This window comes from Propithecus coquereli, unplaced genomic scaffold (genome assembly GCF_000956105.1).
Source record: "Propithecus coquereli isolate 6110/MARCELLA unplaced genomic scaffold, Pcoq_1.0 Scaffold526, whole genome shotgun sequence".
NCBI classification, from domain to species: domain Eukaryota; kingdom Metazoa; phylum Chordata; class Mammalia; order Primates; family Indriidae; genus Propithecus; species Propithecus coquereli.
This window is the reverse complement of record NW_012151130.1, coordinates 1,151,152-1,174,073: the sequence shown is the minus strand read 5'-3', so window position 1 is coordinate 1,174,073 and position 22,922 is coordinate 1,151,152. Positions and strand designations below refer to the sequence as shown.

Below are 22,922 nucleotides of genomic sequence, written 5' to 3'. Positions count from 1 at the left end.
GTTTGTGTCTCTGCAGTTTCTGTAGTAGTTTGGCACTGATTCAAACTCTGCTATAGCACTTATATCATTCTTTATAAAAGAACAGCATTGTTTTACGTTTTAAACTTTCATTTCCAGATTTTCTTATTTTAAAATGAGGTTTATAGACCTCAACCTTTATCCCCAATGTTACAAGTCCCCTGGGCCTTTCCACATGTCATTTTTCAAGGTTTGGCCTATTATAAAATGTCATAAAGCTGGACTTTAGTGTGACTGAGAGTTTACGTGTCTTGAAACTCCTGCTGGATCCCAACCCAGAGCAATCAGAAGTGAAAGTTCTCTGCAGTGGGTTAAAGGGTGACCCGCAAAATGGTAGGTCCAAGTCCTCATCCCCAGTATCTAAGAATGTGATCTTATTCGGGAAAAAGGGTCTTTGCAGAGGTCATTAAATTAAGGATCTGGAGATGAGATCATCCTGGATTAAGTGGGAAGAACCTAGATTCAATGACAAGTGTTCTTACAAGAGACAGAAGAGAAGACACACAGAGGAGAAGGTCACATGAGGACAGAGGCAGAGACTGGAGTGATGCAGCCACAAACCAAGGAATCCTGGAGCCATCAGAAGCTGGAAGATAGAAGGGAGGATTGTTCCCTAGAGCATCACCTCAATTTGAGACTCTGACCCCCAGAACTGTGAGAGAAACTTCTGGGGATGAACAGCAAACCCCCAGTGCTCCGATCTAATTGACCTTGGGTGGGATCTAGACACCAAGCAGTTCAAAAGCTCCCCAGGTGATCTGAATATACAGCCAAGATTCAACCACTGCTGTAAAGTACAAATATTATCTTCATATTCTAGAAGAAGAACCTGAAACTCAGAAATGATCAGCAACTTCTCCACAGTCCTCCCAGACCAGGGCTCCCAACCTGCTGCAGTCTGAATATTTGTGTTCCTTCTTCCCAAATTCACATGTTGAAATCACCTATGTGCTGGCTTTGGGAGGTGATGAGTGCCCTGATAAAAGAGACTCCAGAGAGCTCCTTCATGCCGTCTGCCATGCGAGGACACAGTGAGAAGGTGCCATCTATGAACCAGGAAACAAGTCCTTTCCAGACACCGAATCTGCCAACACTTTGATCTCGAACTTTCCAGCCTCCAGAACTGTGAAAGATCAATGTGTGTTGCTGATAAGCCACCGGTCTACAGTATTACCCCCCACCCCCCGCATTCTGTTATAGCTGCCTGAATGGACTAAGACGCAACCCCTATACCATGGAGACAGGAGGCACCATTCTCATCTGGAATTCTGGCACGATCTCTCAGAGGAGAGCTTCAGTATCCCCATCTGTGGAATGGTGTTAATAACGCCCTTCGGGATTGTGCAAGGCTTAAACTGGATAATGTAGGCAAAGTCCCCTGCCCAGCCTGGCACATAGAAGGTGCATGCTGCACAGGAGACAGCCCAAAGTGATGATCATGGTACAAAAACACCCTTCGAGATGCCACAATGCAGTTTCTTCAAATCTCATTGAGCTCCTCAGAAGAAAGGCAGCAGAAATATCCCAGGGGCTGTGGGTTTACCATGAGTTTATTGTTATCCTGTAATCAAATGTACAGAAAAATGCTGATAATCTCAAATAAAAATATGATTAAGCAACAGCATGCAGGTTTCCTTGTGCAAATGAAAGACTGGGTTGCTGGGTGGGCACTTCCATTTTCTGGAAGCTGTCACCTGCCAGTGTCCATAAGTACAGTGGTTCAAGAAATTTCAAGACAAGGGTTCTTCTTTGTTGGACGCTATGGCCAGGTTCTGGGCCTGGGGAAGGCGATAGTCTTCAGTGCTCAGAACCAATTTCTTTCCCCCTTTCTTTTATGTTTCAGAGGCAGGAACACCCTGTTCCAAGTTGACAAAAATCAGACAGCAAAGCAGAGTGCCCCGACTGCAGGCTGCTCCCTTAAGGGATTTCACCTGGGGGCCTCTGGCACTGCATGGTCCCAGCCAAACAGGGCGCTTCCCTAGCACACTGGCAGGATGGTCAGTCTAAAGTCAGAAAGGCTTCGAGCATCTTAAAGGTGACCTACTAACTTTCCTTTTGAAGAGTTGAGAGCCATGCACAGGTATATGCTATCATTCCCTTCCAGTGATCTTCCAAGTGAGGCTGGGGCTCTTTCCCCTAACGGGGAACCTGAGATTATTCGTCTCCTAGGACTGCTGTAACAAAGTCCCACAGACTAGTGGCTTAGACAACAGAAATTTATTGTCTCACTGTTGTGGAGGCTGGAAGTCCAAAATCAAGGTGTCAGCACGATTGGTTCCTGCTGAGGACTGTGAGAAAGAATCTGTCCCAGGCCTCTTTCCCAGCATCCGGTGTTTGCTGGCAATCCTTGGTGCTCCTTGGCTTGTAGACGCATCACTCTGGGTGACCGCATGGCATTCTCACTGTGTGTCTTCACGGCATCTTCCCTCTATGCTTGTCTGTCTCTGTGCCCAACTGTCCCCTTCTTATGAGGATGCCCTTCATATTGGATTAGGACCCACCCTAATGACCTCATTTTAACTTGATTATCTTTGTGAAGACCCTATTCCAAATAAGTTCACACTCTGAGGTACTGGGGCTTAGGATGCCACATATCTTTCGGGGTGAGGGAGGTCACTGTTAAATCCATAACACGAGTCAGAGATGTTTCACAAGGCAACTCTTCCAGAGTCCCCAGTTACTTTTCCAACTGCTCACTCACTTGGTGACAGAGCCTCAAACTCCAGCAGTTGCAGCTGGGTGTGCTGAGTGACGTGGTAGTTCTCTGAAAGCAATGCTCTTGCCTCCAGGGCCCTGCCCACTAGCCCAGCAGCTGGCTGGCGGGAACGTGTGGGGCTGAAGTGCTTCTGGCTGGGGGTTTATAAATTCATCCACGATGAGGTCTCTGGCTCCGGCTGCCGCTCATCGTCCCCAGGCTTGGCAGATGGCAAATTGGACCCTTGTAGTTAAAGCCCATCTGTATGGAGGGGGCTGATCTGGGGCTGGGGCTCTTCCTCCAGGGCCAGATGGGCTGGCCACCCTTCCCTTCGGCACATCTTTAGAAGGCTTCCCCTCCATAGGGTTAACACACCTGCAGGCCTCATGCATCTTGCACTTGGACAAGGCAGAACAAAGGTGATACCAAGGGCTTCTTCATTAGCACAGCCCATGTGAAACTGGGGCCCTGTTTTGGATAGAATCAGTTTCCCGCCTGGAAGGTGCAAGAAGAAGCTCACAGGGGATCTTGGTCCAGCTGGAGCCGAACTTGCATCTCAGAGGTAATAATTTTAGCTGATGTTCACTGAGATATAAAGTCTCCATGATTAATTACACTTTCAATTTGAACCACAAAGGACAATAACCAGCAGGGGCTTGCCCTGTTAATTGAAATGAGAAGTTTTTGATAAATGCTAAATGAAAAAAGGCTGAGCAGGAATCCCAGCCAGGAATTGCTACATTATGTAACTATAATGCTTAGCACTAAAATAGGGATGAACGAACAACATATATCACATGTCAGATTTTTTCCTGAATTCTGGAACTTCTCCTGAAGATTCCAAGGTGTTACAAATATTATTCTCATTCCCTGCTAATGAATGACCATTTCAATCAGGTAAAATTTAGCCCTGAAATTAGTGTAGGATTTCTTGAGCTTGAATCCTAAGAGGGATACCTGTAAAAACTAGGATGCTTTTAAAGAAGCTAGTCCCAAAAGACCACATATTAAGTGACCCCATTCATATGGAATGTCCAGAACAGGGAAATCTATGGAGACACAAAGTAGATTAGTGGTTGCCTAGGGTTGGGGTAGGGGTTGGGGTTGGGGTGAGAGGGTAGGGAGGTGATAGCTAAAGCCTGTGGGGTTTCTTTTTGGGGTGATGAAATGTTTTAAATTTGATTGTGGTCATGGTTGCATGCATGTGTGAATACACTAAAATCCATTGAACTGTACACTCAAAATGGATGAATTGTATGGCATGTGATCTATATCTCAGTAAAGTTATTTAAAAAAAAAACAACAAAAAAAACTAAGGAGCCTTCAGAGTGTGCTGGCGAACTGACCTAAAACTTTACTTAAAAGGTCAACCACTAAGCATCTGCTTAAAGAAAAAAAAGCCTTAAATGCAAATCATGGCCAGAAGCAGCCAATTCTTGCTTTGTTAGCAGTTAATACCTAAAGTGCTATTTTTAAAGCATTTGCTCTTGGCACTAGCCTGTACCACAAAAACCGAGCGGTTTGTGCCATTTCTCTGCAAAGTGACTCTATTAAGGGAGTTTGACTCATAAGGTGCGTGTGACATACAGAAAGGCTGAGAAAAAGTGGTTGTGGTGAGGAGTGTTTCGGTGTGTGTGTTTTGCGCCCTTCTCAGTTATAATTGAGAGGCAGAAATGCTCAAAACTTACTCTTTTAAAAGAAGGAGCATGAAAACGGGAAATTTGAACACACACCAATCATTTAATAGTGAATCATTTAATAGTCCGTGGTTTCTAGCCCTGACGATGACCACTGTTGATGCCTTGTAGGGGCTAGGTAGAAGAATAGGGCAAGAAAAGCCCAAGAGAGGTGGTCAGAGAATCTCAAGGATGGAAGGAGGGAAAAATACTCACAGGAGCCAATGTTCATTAGGTGCTCGCCTGTGTCCAATCCTTAGCCACATTCTCTCATTTAATCCTTGTGGTATAATAAGAAATATATTGGGTATTTGTCCCTGCTTCCAGACACAAAGCTCCTAAAACTCTTGGAAATTCCTGAATGATTGGAGTGTCTTTAGTACTTTATAACTAGATAGCTCAGGATGGGGCTGGTCACGAGAAAGACCAAAGTGATTGGAAATTTCAGCCTGACCCACTAACCTCTGGGAAGGAGTGGGGAGCCGGAGGGAGGGTGGCATGCCCAGAGAGGGTATGGAAGGCCCCTGCCCCCTGAAACCTTACCTTTTGCCTGTCTTCTGTTTGCCTAGTCCTGAGTCACGTCCTATAATAAACTGGTAAATGTAAGTACATGTCTTCCTGAATGCTGTGAGCCTTTCTAGTAAATCATTGAGTCTGAAGAAGGAGTTGTGGGAACCCCTGATTCACAGCAGGTTAGTCAAAGCAGGGGCAGTCTGGCGGGACTGAGCCCGTTAACTTCTCGGATCTGATGCTCATTCCAGGTAGATAGTGTCACAATTGAATTATTGGACACATAGCTGGTGTTGGAGAATTGGAGAATTGGTTGGTGTCATAGAAAATATCCCAGAATTCTCCTCCCAGCAAAGACATAAAGTAGTACGCTACAATCTCCATTTTGCACAGTGCCCAAGGGGTGCCCCCATCCTATTCCCAGGCTCATGCTCCCAGGCTATGGCGCCAGCCATAGCCTCCTTCTAAAGCCTTCTCCTTCAGAAATCTCCAGATGGGCAGCAGGCACAATCTCTATGTTCCTCTACAAGCCTCTGGGGACACTTATTAGTCTCACTCCAGTCTCATAGGATGGCAGCGCCAAGGGTGGGTCCACATTGTTCCCGGCTCAGCGAATAGCGTTTCTGCAGATGCCCCAGTTTCTGCAGTTTGATTCTCTCAGAACACTCCTGTCACATGGCTTTGGGGTTGATCAAGAAGTGTATCCCCAATGGCTATGAGAACTCCCCTCCTCCATCTCCACATATGGCCTTAGGAAGGGGAAGAGGTGGGTGACCAGAGCTGCAGTGAGAGGGCCATCTGGGCCACCTCCTGTTGGGGGAGCACTTGGCCTCAGCGATCAGCAGCTGCCTGTAGAATGTGGAGTCCTAGCTCCTCTTTGTCCCCAGCTTTGGGCCTGGTTCCCAATTCCCGAGCAACAAGAGACGTCTCCCTAACATCCTGTTATATAACGCTAACCTGTTCCTTTTGGCACTCCAGCTATATTTCAAGATCAATAAGGGCATTCAAGGGCATACTGGAGAGGACTCCACCTTACCACATGTGACGGTGACAGTCCAGGAACCAGCTCTCCAAATAGCCTGAGTGCCAGGCTCCTCCCATAAAGGAAGCTTATTAGAATCTGGCTCAGTTTGCAGCCTTTGAACTGGGATTGCCTTTTGTGCAACTGTTCCTACCCACTCTGATTTTAGCAGTGCTCTTTAGACACAGGCCGTGAAGAAGCATTAATAGCCTGGATTCCTACCGAGGATATATAGTTTGGCCCATAGACTGCTTAAATTTATTAAATCAAAAGCTGATAATAACTGACAAATATTCTTGATGAGTTGCAACATGGCAACAGTGATCAGCACTGGATTAACTGTCCCTAAATCTAGCTTACTTCTCATCTACTGTATTATTTTGGGAAACTTGGACCTCCCACTTGTTGAACAGAAACTGGGATAGAGATGTTCAATAAGCCAATCAGTCTGTCATTTGAAGGCAAGAAAGGATTTCCATTTTTACAGCTTGGTTAGATTTCAAATTTGTTTGAGTTTTAGAACTCATTTTGTTTTTCCAAATGTACTATGACTTGAAATCCCAATATATAAAGCAGGTAAAAGCCACAAGTGGATTCCTCAGGCTGTCTCAACCTGCGCTGTTTGACACAATATATTTCCTTGTTTACCATGCCTGGAGCACCTCTGTGGGGTCCTAAGTTCTGTGGAGCAGAACGAAGGCTTTGGAATGAAATAGACACCCCTGGGTTTGAATTTCTGCTCTAGCAACTACTGTGCAAATCTGGGCAAGTTCTTTAAAACTCTAAGACTTTTGTGGGGATGATAAAATGAGAAAAGGAATATTTCCCAAATTAGGGTCTGTGGGTGGTGGATGTGTTCTTTGGGGACTATGACTTTTTTTTCTTTTTAAAAATGGGTTCTTGTAGAATGGTTAGTTTTTAGTTTTTGTTTTTTATAGACCCAAACTAGCTTTGGCCAATCCACTATTTTCTGGAATGTTTGCAAAGGGGGCATCTTCCCCAAAGGGTGGGGAGTGGAGCTCTATCAGATCAGGGGACCAAGGCACTGGAAAGGCCATTCTTCGTGTTTGCCCTGGTTTTCCCTAAGATCCTTCATTCACACAGAGAGATCTGGGGTTAGCGAGATCCCCTTCAGGAGGGAACTATCTCTCACAGTGGTTCTCAAAGACAACAGTTGTTTGTGCCTCCAGCTTTACCTGAAGGAGCCAGCTTGGTGTGGGGGAAGCACACACCAAGGGGGTTCAAATCCAGGCTTCCTGAAACTTCCGGCAAGTTACTTAGAGACTCTCTGAGCCTCAGTTTCCTTATTTATAAAATGGAGACAATATCTATTCTATCAGATTGTTAGGATTAAATGATGTAACTGAATAAAACAACTTGATGGCATTTATTTTTCTCAGAAGTTAGTTTCTGACCCTCTAAAACCAGGTTTAGCAATTCTGTAAGAAATTCGTTGAAACTTCTAAGGCTCGAGTTAATGAACTAGTAATTGTATGTCTTTCTCTGGGCCCATCAACGATAAAAGATGAAGACAAGCACTTAATAACACCTATTCTTTCGGGGATATTTTTGGCGCAGGAGCTGAACAGTTGTACTTGGAGTCTGAATACACAGAAGTAGAGAAGAGATTCAGTCAGGGCTTATTTCTCAGGGAGAAAAACACCATTTCCAGCATCACAGCTTCATAGCTGTAGATTCGTACAGGGCTACATAAAGAAAGGGCTTGAACAAGACTTAGCCAGAGGACCTGGTGGACGCCTATTAGGGCCTTTGGAGGAAATAAACTTAGATGAGGGTCAATCTGAAGCCACCTCCAACTCAGAAGCAACTTAGGAGAAAAATTGCACAAATGTCTATTATAATTAACACTAGTAGCTGGCAAGGAAGAGGTTGGACCTGACTCCACAGATGGTATCAGATTCCCAACATACGGAATGAAATTCAAAGGCATTGACCCCTCCCTCAGTAGGGGAATGGGCAGTCTTCCAGGCTTACATTGCTATTTCCGTCCCCTCCACCCCCAAATTAAGTAACAATAAAGTGGTTTAAAAACTTGAACACAGTAAGTGGACCTCTTTTTGGCAAAACGTCCCTACCTTGAGTAGATAAAAGATATGACGAGATATTGTTCCGTTGGCCCATGGGTAACCACACTGGGCCTCCTAACCCCAGGGGTTGGTCATCTTGACCAGGAGCTCTTCCTCAATTTGCTGATCAAAATTGATTATTTTTTGGCTGGGCATGGTGGCTCACACCTGAAATCCTAGCACTTTGGGAGGCCGAGGCAGGAGGATTGCTTGAGGCTGGAGTTTGAGACCAGCCTGCGCAAGAGTGAGACCCCGTCTCTATTGAAAATAAGAAAAATTAGCTGGGTTTGGTGGCACGTGCCTGTAGTCCCAGCTACTCAGGAGGCTGAGGAGGAGGATCACTTAAGCCCAGGAATTTGAGGCTACAGTGAGCTATGATTGGATCACTGAACTCCAACCTGGGAGACCCTGCCTCAGAAAGAAAGAAAAGACAAACAAAAAATCCTGTTCATTTTCCTATATGTCATGGCATGAAAGACATTGGGAAGCTCTGCTCTCAGGCCGTTTCTCCAAACCTGGCGCATTTACACATGGATTCCTGGGTCCCATCCTAGTGAGTCTGGTTGGGTTGGTCTAAGATGGGCCCAGGTAGCTTCATTTTTTAAAAGCTCCTAGGTGATTCTCACCTGACTTGGGGAACTCTGCTCTAAGGGCCAAGAAGTTCTGGTGTTTTACTTCCATAAGACTAAAAAGAGCAGAGGCTGATGCAGCTGGCTCAAGTCCTGAGCAACTTGTGGACTCATTGCCTGTCTCCTTGGAAGTGCAGAGGGAGGTTCTCTGTGGGATAGAACTGAAGAAGAGCTTGGTTGTATCTGTTCGCTCCTGGCTGAGAGCAAGGCCCCTAGGCTCCTGCTTCCTTCTTTGAAAGTTTTCAATGTTATTTTTGTAAAATACACCTGGTAAGAAGGCTCATGGCAGATAGTGATGGAATGCCAAAACTGCCTGGGGTACCATCCTGGGACTCCAGGACCACAGATTGCCCAAACTTGGCACAACGAACTAAGAATATATAACTTCCAAGGTTTCTTAGAGATGAAGTATCAGAAAGATACATGCTATTTGGAATTCAGGTTATACAGTAACAGAAGTAATAACATTTTTTTGGAAAAGTCTCAGCAGTACAAATGGCTTTAATTTCTGAAGGATATTCCTGAGCCTGGGGAGCATTCTGCGATCCTGAGAGCTGGAGCTATTGGAATCATACCTCTGTTCCACTCATGCCAACAGGTGAAAAGTAACAAGCAAACAAACTCCTATGACACCACTCATGGCAGCCACCTTCAAAGACACATGGTTTTCACTGAACCGCTATTCCTGCAACCCATTTGCAGAGCTCAACGCCAGAGTCAAAACAGGGAGATGGGAACATTTATTAAATGCTTACTATGTGCCAGGGACTGTGCTAGTCATTTTCCATGCCTTGCCTTGTCTTGCCTTTGACATCATCTCATCTCATCTCTCCATCCATCCACTCTTGTGAAGGGAGGAAGGGGTTTGCGTACAGAATTGATGATGATGAGGTGCAGTGGCTGTGATCACCTGGGAGGCCTCCCATACCTAGGGACCTCTCCTCTCACAGTAGGGCTGAGTCATCCAGACATGGAAGGCATGGGCTGGGAAGCCTGGCTCCTAGGTTCTAGAGGTTTTCCTTTGCATGGATTCCTCTATGACAAGCCGGATTGCTTCTCCCTTCCGTGAATGTTTTGCTTGGATGAATTCGTCCCTCCCTGATCTGGTCCTTTGGGGCATGGAGCCATTTCCCCAACGGTTCTTTCTATTCAATGACCTAATGACACAATCAGCACTTCCATTCCTGGCGGAGACCTAGAATCTCTGGTTTTGATCTGGCATTTAGGAATTTTGTATGCTTTGATTTTGTTTGACCTACTTGGTCTGGTATTTTACTTCCAAATCCAATTGGTAAGATTTGCAACTGCTGCTCTGGGCACCATGGGTTCTGCAGGACCTTATTCATGTGAATTACTGCAGCTGTTTAAATGGTTTTGCTTTGTTTATTTTTCCCCACGAAAAATTAAAAAACAAAAACCCTTCCTCTAGGATGGAGTTGGGAACTATCATTTCGGTAGTACTCCCAGTCAAAATTGGCTTTGTTGAATGGGCGCGGTGGCTCACGCCTGTAATTCTAGCACTCTGGGAGGCCGAGGCGGGTGGATCACTCAAGGTCAGGAGTTTGAGACCAGCCTGAGCAAGAGCGAGACCCCGTCTCTACTAAAAATAGAAAGAAATTATCTGAACAACTAAAAATATATATAGAAAAAATTAGTTGGGCATGGTGGCGCGTGCCTGTAGTCCCAGCTACTCAGGAGGCTGACGCAGGAGGATTGCTTGAGCCCAGGAGTTTGAGGTTGCTGTGAGCTAGGCTGACGCCATGGCACTCTAGCCCGGGCAACAGAGTGAGACTCTGTCTCAAAAAAAAAAAAAAAAAAATTGGCTTTGTTCAAAACACTGAGGCAGCTCCACATTATTAGGCCAAGAGAACAGCACACTAGGCATGGTACTTCAGCAAGACGTGGTGTCCCAGCTTTCTTGGATTTGGAAGGAATGAGGTCTGAAAGAGAACACCTAATTGTTTCTTGGGAAGTGAGCTGCCAATAATTGGTGTGAAAACAGTGCAGCCAGGGTGACTGAGGTCTGGCCTACTGTTTAATGCCCTTTTATTTCCAAATATCTCTGTTCATTAACAAAATATTATTGTCATCAAGATGGCTGAGGGCAATCTGTTCATGCAAGGGGGTAGCAGAAGAGAAAGGGAAGTAGTTTGATGGATTTGTAGGGCCCTAAACCTCATGGCATCCAGGGGCCTACCCCTCTGGTGAGGTCAGAAATGGAGTCCCCTTGCATGGTTGTGGGTGACCCTGCTTTGAACACCCTCTGCCACCTGCAGAATAAAGTCCAAGTTCGTTGGCTCTGCATCCAAGGTTCTTCCCTCATGTGTCAGTTACTCACTGAACCCTGACTATGTGCTGGGGCTCCCCACCCACTTCCCCATCCACTACATCACCCTTTCAGTCTCACTCATCTTCCAACTTCAGTTTGCTCCCATCCAGCTGTGAGCTGGAGAGTAATTTAAGGTAGCTCCAGGGTGGGGGCAATTTGGCTCTATCTAGAAAGATTTAAACCCACACACCCATTGACACAACACTTTCACTTTTAGAATTTATTCTGTGGAAACAAGCCAGGTGCGGTGGCACACACCCACAGTCCCAGCTACTTGGGAGGCTGAGGCGGGAGGATTGCTTAAGCCCAGGAGTTCAAGCCTGCAGTGAGCTATGATCATGCCACTGTACTCCAGCCTGGGTGACAGAGCGAGACCCTGTCTTTAAAAAAATTTTTTTAAAAAAGAATTTATTTTAGACAAACATTAGAATAATACCCACAAGAATGGGAAGACCCTAAATGTCCACCAAACAGATAATGGTAAACATATGGCATCACCGTACACCGGCACATTACAGAGCCATTTAAAACCCACCGAGGGGTGTGTGCTGCCACAGAAAGATGGCGAGCTTACGTTGCTAGTGAAATAATGCATGTTGCAAAGTGGTGTGCATGGTATGAGCTCAGTTTTAGAAAAATACTGCTATTTATGCATTATGTGTAAGTATAAACACCAACTTTAATAGCAGCTGTCTCCATAAGGAGGGATCATAGGAGTTTTGCTCTATGTTTTGTATTTATTTATCATGTTGGAATTATTTTTATGAGGATCACATGTTAATTTGTGAGCAAATAAAAAGATAAACCTTTCTTTAAAAAAGAAAGGCCCAGTTCAGATTCCACGTCCCCTATAAGCCTGCCCTGCCTTCTCCTGTCTACACAGCTGCCCCCTCCTTGGAACCCTCTGGTGATGGCTGTGTGGACGAGTTGTAGGAGAGTAGATCACGCATGGCTGCGTGAACGCATTTCTCCTGTACTGCCATTTAGCCATTTGTGTTATTCTACCGTATCCCCCCAACTAGGCTGTGAGCTTCTTAAAGGCGAGCAGTGTCTTGCTTTTCATTTTACCCCTGCAGGCTCCCACCCAATGCCTTGCATGGAGTCTTCATACAGGAAATGTTCTCAAAGATTAGAGAAATGGCAGAGATTTTTTCCAGCTTTCCTGGGGTAACGCCTTCCTGGCCAGGCTGACTAGACCCCTGCTCCTAAACAGAGGAAGCCCCCCAAACATCTCCTAAGCCTCCCACTGGGTCTGAGACCCATTGCCTTTCATTGCTGTGACCCTGGAGAGATTTACAAGTTGGACCACATCCAACTTGCAAAGGGGGCAGGGAAGGGAAGAAAGAAAAAGAAAAAGAAAGCCAGTTTCCCAGGAAGATTGCTCAGACTCTCCCTGTACACACAGAAGGGTGTTTGTGACGACACCACAGGTACCACGCTGCTCTGCCCTGGGGCCCCCGGAGAGGAGACCCCTTGGGAAATGGCCATCTGTGCCATTGCTCCGGCTCCCAAGGAAGCAGGTGAGAGAGCCTGTGCTGAGAAACGTTCTCTTTCTCCCATGGTTTTCCCTCTGATCTATGGCTCTGGTCCAGGTCAGCGGGCCACCACCAAGCACTTTCCTCTTGATTTCTAACAGCACTAATGTCATCCAGACCCTGCGAGGCGAGAAGACGCAGGTTTTCCACTCCCCGTTTTAGAGGCTCTCACCAGGGACCACATTGGCAACAGAGATTTATTCTCTTCTCCCCACGCCGTGGTGTAGTCAGTCCTCTTACTTTCCAAGAAGCATCCAGGCCCCAGGAAGTTGGAACCCATCACCAAACAGCTGCGCTACTCTCAGAAAGAAACAGATGGATGGAGGGGAAGGGGAAAAAATGACAATAACGACACAACAACAAACTGAACTTAACAATGTACCCCAGCATGAGGCCGCTGTGTTAACCCTGGCCATTTGGAGATAATTGGAAATCTTTACCACTGTCAACTACCAAGACGGAGACCAGAATGAAAGTATTTTTAATTCGAGGGAGCTGAGTGGTTTGGATGAAGCTCTTTGTACTGAAGGATACAGCTAAGTAGGACAATATTTACTCGTTTGGTCTCTCTGTTCCCTTTCTGGGGGCCCGTTGTACTTAGCAAACAGCATTTAATCTCTTACCGTTGACAGTTATTGGAAAAGCTAGATGTATTTCTCTTTGTTCCGTTCTCTCTCCCTTAATAGAGAATTCAATGGATATTTAGATCGGCTTGACCAGTGAACTGCCTGCCAAGGATTTTTCGATTCAAGAAGACTATTATCCAGAGACCTGGAGGCTTAGTCTCCTAACTCAAGGGGAAAGTTCTCGATCAAATTCTGTCTAAAAATTCCCTCGGTACCATTAACCATAGTACCATGTCAGGGGTCCATGCTTCTAGGGCAGACTCATGTTACTCTTTCTTCTTTGTTGCTAGGAATTCAAAACATTGCAAATTTCCCCACTGAAACTACTGTGCTCTATTTTGTTCCTGGTAAGATGGCAACTCCTTTATGTCCTCCAAAATGAAGGAGGAGAGAAATTTCCTTTATCTGTAAAAAGATGATCAAGTTCAAAAGGGAGTAGAGGGTAAGCCCTTTGAGGGCTGACATAATCTTGTCTTTGCATCCTCCATGCCGAAACAGAGCTTGGCACATGGTAGGCACTTAATAAATGCTAACTAGAGAAATTCATTAATGGGTCTTGCTACTAATGGGTTTTATTTTACTAAGTTTCCTTTCCTTGGATTGATCTACATGAGGGTTTCTTGATCTACTCACTTGACATTTTGGGCTGGATCATTGTCTGTCATGATGTACTGGAGGATGTTTAGCAGCATCCCTGACCTCTACCCACTAGATGCCACATCGCATCCCCACTCCCAGTTTCGACAATCGAAAATGTCTCCAGATGCTGCCAGATGTCTCACTGGGACAAATTTGCCACCAGTTGAGAACCACTGCGCTAGAGACCCCTTTGCTATTCATTTACGTAAATCAATGAAGATTAAAAAAACAAGGCACACACACACAAAAAATCCTGTACTTCTAAACTTCCTCCACTAGAGAATACATTTCATTTTTCATTTCCCCTTTGTATTGAAGATTTAGAAGCTGCACATACCCTACACATCTGTGTCTCTGGGAGAGCTATAGGTGGCAGCCCCTGGGAGACCAATAAAGGTGCCATTTTTTCTCCGGTCACTTCCCATCTTATAATGGAAACCAAACCTCATGTACAATTACAGCAAATCAGGGAGGAAGAATACTGGACTTGATAATTAGCCAATAGTCTCAGAAATTCTCCAGGCTGAACTAGTCCTGCAGGCTGGATGTTGAGATGTGTTCTTGAACTGCTGCCCGCCCCCCAACCGTCAACTTAGCTTTGCGGGTGTGGCCTGGCTGCCTGTGGCCTCTGAAGGCATGCTGCGACTTAGACTTATCGTGTGGAGTTTCTCATTCCTCCACTGGGATCTTCACCTTGAAATCTTGGCAGAGCATCAAAGAGTCAGGATGAAAATCTTGGCAGAAGCAAGAAGCCACGTATCAACCACATAACAAGTACAACCTGCTCAGATTCCGGCTTCACTCCCTTTGCTGTTTTGGTGGTGCTGACGGTCTCTGTCTGTGTGACTCGGTGCAAACAGCTTTATGACTCTCATGGGGGCAGGGTCTTGGTGGTCTGTGTTTGCTAATGGAAGCACTCTCTCTGCCTAAGAAATCACACTGATTTTTTTCCCTCCATAATACAGCACTGCCCTGCAGAGTCTGCCAATGAATATGAGAACAAAACTTGAAGCTTAGACACTTTTGACAACTGAAGCTCAGGTCCTTGATTTGGATGGGAAAATAGCAGCGCTGCAAAAATGTGAATAAGGAGGTTGCTGGGCTGGGCTATCAGCTGATCCTCAGTCTCCAAAGCATCCTTCTAAATCCCTGGTTAGTGGTGGCACGAGGGCTGCCAGGCAGAGGGCACCCAGTGGAAAATTCCAAGCACTGGTCACCTTTGTGAGAGAGGCGGTCTTCACTGTGTGGCTTGGAGGTTTCCAGGGAGAAATGGAAAAAGAAAAGAAAGTGCTTCAGTCCCCTCCTTTGACCAGGCAGTGTGTGTGATAGTAGCTGGGTAAAGAGGAATGACCTAGATAACCCCGGTATGGATTCATCAGCATCAAAAAACCTCAGAACAGATTCAGCCCATCAGCACTCCGGCTGTATCCACGGAGAGCGTTCCCATTTATGATGCTGACATAGGCAACTAACAAAGATGGATTGGAAGAAAAGGCCCACAAAGCTGTATGTTTCAGACTAAAAAGAAAAAAAGGAACTCTGATTCACAACTGCTAGCTTAATGGCAACAAATTCGTTTTCTTTGATAGCACTGGCTCTGAAATTGTCACTGCTGGAAGGAAAAAACAAAGCTCCTCGCTCATTCATTCAACAACTGTTGAGTGAGCATTTGCTAAGGGCTGGTGCCGTGGCAGTGGCTAGAGAAGACGCAGCTCTTGTCTTTGTGGAGCTCATGACACAGCTATGAGCTAGCACGATCTAGCATGAACTTTGCTGCCTCCAGAGCAGCCGTGGGTGGAGGAGTAGCATGCCTAGAAAAGCTCACAGAGGGAAGTCATGTGTGAGTTGAACTCCAAACGAGAAGCCGTGAAGGGTTTTAAGCAGAGAACAAGGTCAGGTTTCATTTTAGTTGGAAACTTTTGTGGTGAGGAGGAGAGTGTTAATTATTTACAGTGTGCCAAGCAGAAGTCTCTCTGGAAATGGTTTGCCTTCTGAATTGGTTGTTTCTCTTATTCTCAGTCCCTGGCATGTTCACGGTAGACACAACAACCAAAACTGCCCAGGAAACTCACCCCTCTCCCTTTGAGTGGGTTCCGAATGCAGTCTGGATTCTGGGTGCCGAATGGTGGTGGGGTTGGGCCTGCAAGGGAGTCCCCCTGGGGCATAGTTTGCCTAAGCTATTACTGCAGGCTCCTGATGACAGCTGTAGCCCTTTGTGGTCTAACTGCCAGGTCTACAGAGAAAGAATTCTGCCTGCAACACAGACCAGCAGAGCCTCTGGGAGCCTGTACTTGACAAAGAGTGTGCAGGGCTGAGCCTTATGGGGCCCTTTCTTTCATATACATTAAGTAACCCTAAGACTCCAGGACAGGTAAGGGGTGGCTCTGAGTGTGAGAGCCGAATCCAGAGTGTCATTCGTCCTCAATAACCTCTTCCTCTAGAACAAGGTTTCCCAGCCTCAGCACTAGTGACATCCTAGGCCAGATCATCCTTTGTCGTGCGGGGCTGTCCTACGTTTTACAGGATGTCTAGCAGCAGCCCTTGTCTACCCACTAGATACCAGTAGCACCTCCCCCATATGGTGACAACCAGAAATGACTCCAGACATTGCCAAGCACCCTTGGGAGGCAAAATCGCCCCCAGTTGAGAATTGCTCTCGAGGACAGTTTCCCATTCTTTTCTTACTTGATCTCTCAGTAGCAGTCAGCACAACTGATCACTCTCTTCCTCTTGAAACTTGCATTCCTTGGTGCGTTTCCTTCGTCTTCCTCCTCTCTTACCGATTCCTCGTGGTCTCCTGGTGCCTCCCTGTCCTCTGCCTGGTCTCCAAACACTGCCACCTGTTAAGGCTCAGACCTCAGCCACTTTCCTATTTACATTTTGTGTTTTCTTCCTCTCTTCTGTCTCCAGGATTTAAAAATCTCCTGTTCCCTAAATACTCCCAAATTTGTCTCCAGCCTGTATCTCTCACCTAAGCTCCAGATGCACTTGTATTTGTTCTAGATGCCTCACTGGCATCACAAATCCACCGGTCTTTCTCCAAAATCCATTCCCCTTCTCATCACCCCATTTCAGTAAGTGGCACCCCCATCCGTCTGTTGCCCAACCCAGAATCCTTGAGGTCATCCCAACTCCTCCTTCTCTCTCATCCCCGCATCTGGTCCATGATCAATCCCTGTCAACTCTACCTTAAAAATATACCTCAAACCTCTTCTCCGCTGCCAGCCCTCCAGTGCAAGACACTGTATAACCCAACTAACCAATAATATATATCACGGTAATGACCTCAGTGGTCTCCTGACATCTACTCTGCCCCCTCCAGTCCATTCTCCATCCAGAGAAATCTTTTCAAAGCATAAATCAGATCCTATGATGCCCTGGTTTCAATTCCTTGCAAGGCATTCCACTGCACTTGAATAAAACCCAAGTATCCCAGCATGGCCCCTTCCTCCTTCCAACCTCCCTTCATGCGCTTCTTCCTCTCGTGGGTGCTGCTGCCACCACGCTGGCCTCTGCCAGCTCCTCACACGCGTCACCTAGGGGCTCTTGCACATGCTTCTGCTTCCATCTGGCATGCTGTCCCCAGATCTTCTCATCCAGCGGGTCTCAGCATGACTGTCATTTCTTCCAGAACATCTCTCCCGATCCCATACTCTTAAATCCAGTTTCCTTGTCATCTCTCCCCGTACCTTCCTTCTTGCACTTGTGACTTTTACTCCATACATATCTGTGTGATTATTTCTTAATCATCAGACTCCCCTGCTAGATTCAGAGTGTCCTGTGGGGAGGGACCCTTAGTGTCTCTTTTGCTTATTGCCATGTCCCTGTCTTAACACTGCATGTGACACTCAGTGAACACTCAGTAAATATTTACTGGGTGAATGACTACTGACCTCTCATTTCCTCGATCAAACTGCACCCAGGGAAGAATACTTTATGACCCTGGGAAAGAGGTACGGACACGTGCATGAATGACTCTGTGAAGCCTTAAGAAAAAAGCTCCTCAAATGTCTGTGCAGATAACAAGCAGCTTTCTAGTGCTGGTTCTCTGGAGCAAAAAGGACAGGAAAATGAGTCAGGCACCTGCTGACTAGAAATGAGACATGCTGATTTCTTCATTAATATTCTATATTTGTCTCAAGGCTTTCTACCGAACCAAGAGGGAACTCCCTGAGGACCACGCAGGACCACACCAAAGCACTCTAAGAGAAGAGCTGAAATTAGTTCACAGTTTTCTGGCAATGCTACCTTCCTGGAAGGCCCAGAGCTCCCAAAGAGGCCAAGACATCCAGGCAGGACAGCAGCCCACGGGGCCCAAAGAGCCACAGCTTCACCCAATGCTTTGCACAATGCTCTGCATGTCATCAAAGCCCCGTTAAGTACTGAAACCACAGAATGTCCATGGAGCCCCGTGTATCTCTATCTTCAGCAGGTCCACAGTTATGCAGAGAGCATTTAACTTTGTTGATCTTAAAGTGCACAGTTGTGGTTGGCTGCAGGGCGTAATGATGAAGTTAAAATGCTCGGACTTTGGGTGGATATGAGCCACACAGTGACCCACATCAGCCTCTCCCCGGTCATTGCAGGGACGGCGGCTGAGGAGCACGAGCCTGCAGTTACACAGCTAAGCATGTGCTGAGATCAGGTAAGACTTTTACACTCAAACGAATCCCCAGATGTGGAGGCAAAAAACCCAGAACCACATGGGTCGCCCAGTTTGCTTGTGTAACGCTGGCACTCATTGCGAATGGGTTTACTTATCACATCTTCCATCAGCCTGAATGAATCTGTGAGAGCAGTTTCAAGGTCCACGTGTTACGGCTCAAGGACGAGTCTGGGGCCCTGATTCCAAACATATTGGGATTGGCGGCAGTTGCTAAACAACAAAAATAGCCCTGCATCTGCTGTCATTGCAGGGTTGCGACGTTATTTACAAGCGGGTCACCCAAGTTCCGTCAGCAGTCATTAATAAGAAACTAAACGGATATAAATGGTGACTTGCAGGAACCATAAAACAAGCAGGTAGAACTAAGGTAGAGGAAGGATTCTGGTAGGGTGAAAACCAGAGAGAAAGAAATTCTCTGATATTTCTCAGCCAGGAAGAACAAATATGAAGGCCTAAGGAAGGTGCAGGCTATTTTGAGAGAGAGACTCAGTGCTGGGATGAGTTGTCAGAGTTTTGAGGACAGATTGAGTTTTCTTTGTGTTAGACTCCAAAGATACAAATAAAACGCAGTTCCTGCCCTCCCAGAGCATGCAGGTGGGAGACAGGCTGCTGGTTTTCAGAGGGGCGGGTGTGTTCGAAGGCTCAGCCTTGTGGATATTGATGTCACCCAGAAAAGTGGTAGAGTTTAGAAGACAGGAAACTAAATCAAAATTGAGTCACAGCTGGAGCCAATGATGAGCCCTGAAGAGTAGGGACTTAATTTTGAGAACCACATTAAAGAACCCAGCAAGATATGAAAGCAAATCGAATCAGCACAGAGACAGATGGAAGTCTCCCAGGTTAGGAGGTGCTTAATAAATATTTGCGAAATGAATGAACGAATGAAACTCGCCCACATGTCACCCCATCTATTGCTTACCTCAGATTCTTTGTAGTAGCGCTCCGGAATTTCATCGCAGGCAATATCAATAAAGCAAACTTCTCTCTCCAGGTCTTTGGCTTCATTGTCAAAAATCTGAAAAAGGACGGGGAGATATCAAAGGTTAGTGATACCAGGTGATAGCCTCCAAAGTGCCCGCAGGGCGGCACAACGGTGCCCGAGGCAGAATGACACCCCGCAGAGCATCTTCACGTGGCTCAGTGCCCCTGGCTAGCACTTTCGCTGCCTCAGAATCATAAAAGGCTTTTTATTCATCGCTTAGGTTTTGTCATATCGGAGGCAGGTATAGCATCAATCACTGCTTGGTGAGGGTCAGAGGAAATAGTAGGCTGTTTTTTAGAAGTTCAAGAGTGACGAAATTAATCTCTTCCAAAAAATCTCTTCTGAAACTGAAGTCTTCTGATTTTTGGCAGTTAATCCGAGTAGGAGAATGAAGAGGCTGGGAAGGGTCTGGCTAGATTTGATTCAAAAAGCGATGATATACCCCAAAAGGTGTGTGTTTTCATTAAAATTTGTATATATATTTAATTTCACAAATAATACACTCTCATTGCAAAAAATACAGATAAGCCAAAAGGAGAAAATAAATCATGACCCCATTATACAAGGACAAACACACGTATTTTTCTTGATCATTTAAGAGCACGATTTCCTTGGTACTCAGAGAAGTAATGAGATACCCAGATGGCTTACTGCTAGTCCACTCTAGGTTACACTGGTCCAGAATGGCTATCACTTGCAAAAAAGATATGTAAGACAACCACAATATATAGATACAAATTTTGGTGAAAAGATTAATTTCCCCTGGTTTTTCCCATTGCCGTTTTTCTCGTCTAAAGGGATGATCATCCGTCTGAAGGATGGTAAACAGATTGAGTTTGGAAAACCACCTCATTCTTAGAGGAAGTCTTAACTGTACTCCCATCTCACTGTTTAGCTAGTTCCTGCAGGGAATCATCAGTTAATACTAGTTACATTTGACTCTTCCTAAGAGAATGAAATATTTTGCAAGAACAGGGTGGTTGATGCCTAAGAACATTGTCTTGACTCAAATTTGATGCCTATTAATAACACGATTTCCCACAAGAGAGCATCTGCAGGACTCTTTAGGTGCTACATACTCTTCTTGATTTCTCAAGTTGAAACTATTAGTCCTTTCCAAATGCTTTCTGAATAATATATGTGCTTGTAACTATCCTCCAAGCCTGCTATTTGCTCGATTGCCTATTTCGTTCTAAAATATTTGGAGACCTGACTCTTCAGGTTCGTCCAAGGAGATTAACTCCTGGGTCTGGCCTGAGGTGGCCACTGCATTTTCCTTAAAGGCAGAGAAAGATTGGTTTTTGGATCAGCTCTGATTCCTTCCACTGCCACTTGAAGTCAAGTGTTTTGGGACACTCTAAAATGTTTGGGAGGGACAAGTGGATTGCCTCTAAATGAAATTGATGGTGGAGAAACAAGTTCCAGTGGAGAAATAAGTTGTGAAATGAAGTTCTGGGTCTCAGATTGTCTGCATGAGTCAGTCCCTCTCCCCTCCCCTTCTTTTTGCATGAGTCTCTTTTAAGTGTGAGCCAGGAGAAGAGAGACAGTGTCTCATTAAGAAGGCAAACAGAATACCTCGGAGGGAAATGAGCTTCTAGAAAGTAAATTACGAAAGAAGTTAAAGAGGTTTGACATTTATTGCTGGTAAAATGTATGGGATTCGAAGAAAGGAAAATAAGCAGGAAGTAAGGGGGCCATTGGCAGGTACGTGGCTCAATCTAATTTAATTCAAACATTATTGATCACCCATTGTACCAGTTACAGCAATGTTGCTGCTCAGCTCCCAATTCACCCTTTTGTCTCTGTGACAATGGACTGGACCCTGTAAGCGTGTCTCTTTGACAGTGAGCACGACACTGCTAAGCATTGTCAGCAGAGGGCATTGGAGGGACACAGCACTAAGGAGGGCATTTCTCTTCCAGGTTTGGATCTTGTTGGCTATGGAGTCTGTCAGTGGGGACTTGCAGTGGTGCTCAGCCCCAGCTGCGTGCCTGGAGTGCACAGTGGCTCAGTGAGCTTGCAGCCCTGGCCTGGGCCCAGTAAGCGCTGCACTGATCCCCCTGCCTTCCACGCAGGCACCGTGTGCTCCAGGCCTTGGTAGCGTGCCCTGACTCCCTCCACACACCTACCCACCGACTTCATCTTGCCTGTGCCCCAGAAGGCTTTCTGCTGCCCATCACTAGGAATCAGCTCTGGCTCAGGCAACCCAGCGAACTTCTTCGCCATTCTATGCGCTACAACCTCATCTTCTTCAATGATGTCTGAAGCTCAGCCCCGGAGGGGGGCCCCTTCCAAGTTTGTCCTGCCTTGGACATTCTCTCAGCTTTAGGGTACCCTGTAGAGTTTTCTTTACATCTTTATAATTGCTCCTATCAAAGATTAATAATTCCTTATATTACATTCCTCCTGTTCAAGATAATGTGTGGTTTCTGTCTCCTGATTGGGCGCCCTGACTGATACACCCATTGCATACAAAGTGCTGCTCTGGGTTTTGGGGACTGAGTTCCCAAGGATAAGGAGGGCTGAGTTCCTGCCCTTAAGAAGTTACCATCTGGTAAGAGAGACAGACTTGGAAGCTATTACCAAAAATACAAGGCAGAATGAAGTATGTGCTACAAAAGAAAAAAAAAAAATAGGCCGTAAAGCTAGGGAGAAGAGCCACTAATGTTGACTCAACAACATGGATGAGGATAGTAATAATATTATTCCCACTTTTTAGATGAGAAAACCAAGGCTCGAAGAAGTAAAGAGCCTTGACCCAAGTCACCCAGCTGGTCAGCAGAGAAGCTCGGATTCTTCCAGGGCAAGTCTCCAGGCTCCACAACCAGGTTTTCCTGTCACGAAAGGCTGCCTCTTAGCACCCAACCAATAAAATAAATATCAGGCAAAAGCATTTCCTGCTTCTTTCTAGAAAGATAAATTTAGAATCTGGTTCTTCTCCAGCTACTTATAAAATGTATGTCCTGAGTAGCCGTCACTGAGAACTCCCCAATGACACAGGTTCTTCTGCTCCTTTGTTGAATAGCTAAGGCTGCAGTAGGATCTACTTAGGTGTCCTTCGGTCCAATCTCTCATCTCCATCATTAAAATGATGCTTAACTCTTATGCCAAGGTCCATGAAATAGAAAGCACAGGAAAGTTGCCTTACTTGAACTTTGCAATAAACATTTCAGGGTGGGATACCCATCACCGGAACAAAGTCACAAAACATCACTTTGAGGCCGGGCGCGGTGGCTCACGCCTGTAATCCTAGCACTCTGGGAGGCAGAGGCGGGTGGATCGCTCAAGGTCAGGAGTTGGAGACCAGCCTGAGCAAGAGCGAGACCTCGTCTCTACTAAAAAATAGAAAGAAATGATCTGGACAACTAAAAATATATATATATAGAAAAAAATTAGCCGGGCATGGTGGCACATGCCTGTAGTCCCAGCTACTCGGGAGGCTGAGGCAGAAGGATCGCTTGAGCCCAGGAGTCTGAGGTTGCTGTGAGCTAGGATGATGCCATGGCACT

General features: G+C 45.9%; 1 protein-coding gene across 3 annotated transcripts in view; it reads right to left on the bottom strand.

The window, feature by feature from the left end:
• Window positions 1-22,922, bottom strand: part of PITPNC1 (phosphatidylinositol transfer protein, cytoplasmic 1) — a 130,854-nt gene that overhangs the window by 37,824 nt on the left and 70,108 nt on the right. For all 3 annotated transcript variants that reach the window (XM_012656903.1, XM_012656904.1, XM_012656905.1), the window contains one exon: window positions 19,351-19,446. In XM_012656903.1, the coding sequence (XP_012512357.1) occupies window positions 19,351-19,446 (96 nt within the window). The remainder of the gene's footprint in view (window positions 1-19,350; window positions 19,447-22,922) is intronic.